At 33.1% G+C, this 5,548-nt stretch overlaps 2 protein-coding genes across 2 annotated transcripts in view; one reads left to right on the forward strand and one right to left on the reverse strand.

Moving 5' to 3' along the window:
- The window catches only part of LOC105456318, a 2,962-nt gene extending 185 nt beyond the window's left edge, over nt 1-2,777 (forward strand). The window contains 8 exon segments of the mRNA XM_011700269.1: nt 71-323; nt 415-862; nt 942-1,069; nt 1,135-1,290; nt 1,426-1,695; nt 1,934-2,185; nt 2,453-2,609; nt 2,612-2,777. Of these exon segments, the coding sequence (XP_011698571.1) occupies nt 71-323; nt 415-862; nt 942-1,069; nt 1,135-1,290; nt 1,426-1,695; nt 1,934-2,185; nt 2,453-2,609; nt 2,612-2,766 (1,819 nt within the window). The 3' untranslated portion in view covers nt 2,767-2,777.
- A 2,162-nt stretch (nt 2,778-4,939) lies between these two features.
- Nucleotides 4,940-5,542, reverse strand: LOC105456306 (ribonucleoside-diphosphate reductase large subunit-like). Its single transcript, XM_011700252.1, has 2 exons — nt 5,428-5,542; nt 4,940-5,250 (listed from the first exon to the last, which is right to left on the reverse strand). Exons 1-2 carry the CDS (start codon nt 5,536-5,538, stop codon nt 4,969-4,971), a joined length of 393 nt encoding a protein of 130 aa, XP_011698554.1. The 5' UTR covers nt 5,539-5,542; the 3' UTR covers nt 4,940-4,968.
- Nucleotides 5,543-5,548: the final 6 nt, after the last annotated feature.

A 5,548-nucleotide genomic window follows, 5' to 3' on the forward strand; every position in this document is an offset into this window, starting at 1 on the left:
ACTCTTTATCCATTCCACATTCAACCCCGCAATCGACTAGTCAACAATCCTCATTATACGTACCGCAAAGTTTCAATGGCTCTACATTCTACAATCCTCAGTCAAATCAGCTTACATTCCCGATTCTTTTGCCACTGAATTGCTCGGAATCGTCACCCACTTGCTTAACGCCGCAACCTCTACTTTTCTCACTGCCCGCCCCAAAAGCGTTTCGTTCCTCTAGGGATGCTTCTGCAAGTCATGGTGCCAGTGTGGGTGGAAGCAATGGCGTTTTGACAGAATATACTGAAAACAATGTCGTATATACCGCTGACATAAAGCCTGTAAGTATTTCATTAAATAAGTAATGATACATTTTTCAAATATACATCCGATGCAGTATATCCAATTAATTATATTAAATTACACTTTTAGACTGCATTTCAAAAGACTCAAACGGTTATCTCCTATTTACCACCTTCGGGATCCCCAGGATCCTCAAGATCTTTAGGATTCTCGTCGGGATATTCAGGACTCTCAGGTTTCCCAGGGTTTTCAAGACCCTTAGAATCTGTAAACTTCACAAAACCTTTAGAAATTTCAAGTTTCTCAGGACTTTCAGGATTCTTAATACCCTCGCAACCGTTAGGTCCCTCGGGATTCCCAGGATCCGCAAAACCTTCAGAATTTCCAAGACCCTTAGAACCTTCAAGATTCTTAGAACCTGCAGAACTTTCAGGAATACCTTCAACAACCACCAGAAGACCATTCTCTTCCTCTCTTACGCCAAATGAAATTGGCGTTTCTATTAATGTAGCGACTACAGAGGAAGTTCCACGACTTCCTGAAACCAAAACTAGTATTCCGAGTACTGGTACTGGAAGTACGTATCTATTTACCGCGCTTAAAATATAAACGCATAGCATACAAAAACATAATAAATAAATAATTTTATCGTCCAGTCACCACTCAAGCTGATGACGATCTGCATCCGCCCCATATTCATAGCCTTGATGTCGAATGTAGTAAGACAATGATGACGATCAATATCGAATTCAATCGCGTTTTCGACGGCATTATTTATTCCAAGGTAAACAAAATAATCTCTTGCACCAAAAATCACCAACAATTAATGTATCGATATTCCAATTTCAGGGATATTATGCGAACCCGGAATGTACCTATGTGAAACAGAATTCTGGCTCAACGCGGTACTCTTTCACTGTGAATCTAAACTCCTGCGGAACTCAATTTATCAACGATTTCGCAGGTGCTGGTCAAGCGTATTTGGAGAACGTCCTCGTATTACAAGTTGGTGTTCAATTAATTAAATTTATTAATTCGATTTAACACTTTGTCTATGAATTTCATTAATTACACTTAGAGCTCGTAAAAATATCACTTATAATTATTAAACATTAAAATGAAACGTTCTACTTATTAAAGAACGAACCGGATGTACAAGAAGTGTGGGACACAGTCCGAGGAGTACAATGCCTCTGGGAAGGAAACATCAATAAGGCTCTAACGGTGAATCTTTCAGTAGATATATTGAAACCGGATGTCGCTAAATTTGACGGTGATACTGCAATAGCCAAATTGGATATTCAAATTGGTAAAGGACCTTTCGCACCTGCTGCCGACGGGCTCGTAAAAATCGGAGAAACAATGACTTTAGTAGTCTCAGTAGAAGGCGATCCTGATTTCGATCTTCAGGTACTTGTCGAAAACTATCTTACATGCGTAATAATAATTTGTATAATAGCATTACGCTTTAATGTATAAAATGATAAAGCGCTATTGAAATTAATATATGCGTATACAGAACGAATAATTATAAGTTAATAATTATTTCCTAACGCATATTATTTTTATTTTAAGGTAATGTAATTTTGTTTACCCTTGACGCAAAATAATATGAATTAAACAGAAGACAATTATAATTACTTTCAAGGTACGCGACTGCTTGGCGCGAGATGAAATTTCATCAAACATGCTACAGCTCACCGATAATAGAGGTTGCATTTTAAAACCGAAGCTGTTCGGTGCCTTCCAAAAGACAAAGGATACTGGCAATACAGGCGCTTCTATTATCGCTTATGCATTCTTTCAAGCCTTTAAATTTCCCGATGTTTTGGATTTATTTATCGAATGTAATGTCGAATTATGTAAAACTAATTGTGAACCTTGTCCGGACGTAAATCAAGTAAGATACAAAAATCAATTTAAATACAGTATACTATGTAATATTTGGTAAAATTACTAATATTTGTTGAAATTAATAATTGCATGACGTGTCATAAAATCATCATATTTTACACTAACAAACCAAAAAATTTTTCACAAACTCTATAAAATATTTCGAACTAAATATTATTCTAAATTTTGCAAAATTCCTTATTTTACAAAATAAATTATGCAACAAATCTTTACATTTTTCTATGCAGTTCATATATAAAATAACTTGTTTTAGCAAATTGAGCCAGGAAGACGTCGTCGCTCGGTAACATATGCACAACCTTCAAGCAATTCAACGAATTCGATTCTGTTATCAGATCCAGTTCGTATTGGACGGCGTTTCAAAGTGATCATGTTAGACGATATAAGTGTAGCATCCAGCCAAATTTTGGATATATAAAGGAAACAGCGGTCGAAGCGATAAACATAAAAGAAATCTGCATGAGCAGCAGTGGATTTTACACGATATTCTCTCTTACATTGGGCACGCTTTTTACCGCGATCATAAGCGCAGTTGTGTTATATGTTAAATTACAACGAATCCACTGACCAAAATCATGGATGTTTTAAATATTATAATTTTTAAATATTGTAATAATATATACATATACATATATCAAGAAAAAAATTGCATAGAAAACAGTGAATACTTGTCAAGAATCAAATAATTCAAACGCTAAGAAACCATTACTTTATGGCTAATGAATTTAATTGTGAAGAAAATGCTGAAGATCAAAGAAAAACATACACCAAAATATTCAGAATATTCAGTAGTTAATAGTAATTGAAGAAGAACAAAAATATAATGGCACTTAATTTTTTAAATACTTACAAATTAGATTTTATTAATTAATTTCATCGCGAAATATAAGAAATCTTTCTTATTCGATATTAAAATAGAAAAACAATAGAAACTATATTATACATATCAGTTTATAAATAACAAAATACTAGCGCAATTTTCAGACCATAATAGCATGTATTTTGTTAATACTTAAATACCAATATGGTATTTATTGTAATACTCAACCTCATTTCATAATCTTATTTTATAATATAAATCTTAAGTATTTAAAAAATAAATCATAATATCTGAAAAAATGTAACATATTTTTTTTATCATCTTTCTTCATTTAATGATCAAAGAATTCTTATATTGAAGAACGACATACTTGCTCAATAAACTTTCATTTTTGTGTGATTAACTATTGAGGATTAATTCATAATATAACCCGCGTGAATCGATCTATTATTCATTTTGTACTCTCTAAATTTTCTAGAGTGAATCTCACTCCAAAAGAGTGAAATCTCACTCCTTAGAGTGAAATTTCAATCCAAAAAATTTAGAGAGTATGTCTTATCATTGTATAATTATAATAGCGTTGTAATCCGACAACGAGTTCAATTCTTCGAAACTCGTACAATAAATTTACGATGTTTCGTTGAATTCCTACAAATAAATTACAGTGCATATTTATATAACTGTTAAAACTGAATTTATAAATCAAGAAATTTCTTTATTTTGAGATGAATAACATTTTTCCACTGTTTCTCGCATTTCCTATTTTGGAAGAGCTTCAGAATTCCATCTTGGTACTTTCATCAGTACGAACAATAGATGCATATTTATAATCATTGCACGATCGATAATCGCATTTTAACACTCTTCTCTATTTGAACTCCATTTCAAATCATGTAGCATTAACTTTTCCAATTTGGACTTAACTAACCAATGCAAAATAAACTTTCTTTTAGTTTTGAATCTAGATATGCTTTTTCTGTTAATTCTTTTATTTTTTGTAACTCTTCAACAACGCGTATCTTTATTTTGTCATTTCACATAAGTCGAACCAACAATTCTTATAATATTTCATTTCTTCGAGAAGTATGGGTGTGGGAAAAAGTTCGTGGCGTTTTGCACTAGATGGTATTACATACTCAGCACTCGGTAATTATACTCGGTATTAGTCACATCGGCAACACTATAAAAACGTGTGTGACGTGTGACATTTCAACCTTTGTTTTGAACCAAAGAAGATTGAAATCGGTGAAGTGGATCAAAAGTTATTTTATTTCGAAAATGGAGATAAATAAGGAAAAATTTCGATACATTTTGCAGTATTACTACGATAAAGGCAAGAACACTGCACAGGCTTATATGCTAAGATTAAATTACTTTGAATTTCTGAGTGACACATGTTCGCCCAAAAACGCAAATTCTAACTTACGTGGATTAAAACTCGATTTTTCTTAAAAAAGAATCATCACGTTGCGAAACTATCGTTTATAAAAATTAAAAAAAAAATAAATTTTTTCGATTTTGTTCCCTTCACCATTGTTTGATTTTATTGTATATATACTTATAATTTTTTATAATGCAATAAAAAATATTATTTCGCATGCATACATAAAACTATATATTTCTTGTACTTATTTCCAAGTTTATTTTAAAGGTAGCTTTATATTTTCTGAATATCTTAGGAAAAAGGACACATTTATACACAAAAAACACAACTATATGGCTCAGATCTACGAATTCAATGATATAAACGGCGGATATTAATTTTATTTAATTTAACTAATTTTTGCCTTTATATTTATCAAAACATCTTTCACATCTGTTTAACAACGCAATTAAATTTAGAATATACACTCCAAAAACACGTTTCTGTTTGAATAATTTACAAAAATAAAAAAAACAGCTTACGTATTTTCGACACAAAAGAATTAGGCTTAAACGCTAATAAACGCTCAGGAGCTGCATGCCGTGCAGGCGTCCCCGTTCTTACGCGAGCAAACGAGCATCGCCTCCAAGTTCTTACTCGCTTGCTGATTTAATTGTTTTCGCTTTTCGGCCTCGTCGTCGTTGTTCTTCTTGGTAGGTGACTGAACAGGACTGCTGATAGTAGAGATGCTGGCATTCGAGGCACTCGATACGGAACCGCGATTTTGCAATTTCGACTTGTCCACTGTAAACTGAATAGGATTTGCGGCCGGCTTCGTTCTCAAGTAATACATGCCAGTCTTTAGGCCCTATAAGCGACAATTTATTTTTATAGGAAACATTCGTGATTTACACGATTTCATTAGATTTCTTAATAGTGGTTTCTAATATCTGTGTAATGACGAGGTTGAACTTATTAGAATTGGACATTTACATGAGTATTGTACAAATTTTGAAACGAATAAAATAATTGTGATATCACTTACGCTTTTCCAGCCGAAGAAATGCATCGACGTGAGCTTGTCAGTTGTTGGATCTCCTATGTGGACATTCAGTGATTGCGACTGATCGATGAAAGCTCCTCGGTCGGCCGCCATTTCGAGAATT

Source organism: Wasmannia auropunctata, unplaced genomic scaffold (genome assembly GCF_000956235.1).
Source record: "Wasmannia auropunctata unplaced genomic scaffold, wasmannia.A_1.0 LD335713.1, whole genome shotgun sequence".
NCBI lineage: Eukaryota > Metazoa > Arthropoda > Insecta > Hymenoptera > Formicidae > Wasmannia > Wasmannia auropunctata.

Coding starts and splice junctions, on each gene's coding strand:
- LOC105456306 (XM_011700252.1), bottom strand. CDS start 5,538: ATGGCGGCCGACCGAGGAGCTTTCATCGATCAGTCGCAATCACTGAAT. Junction 5,251..5,427: donor ATTTCTTCGGCTGGAAAAGC/GTAAGTGATATC, acceptor TGTCGCTTATAG/GGCCTAAAGACTGGCATGTA.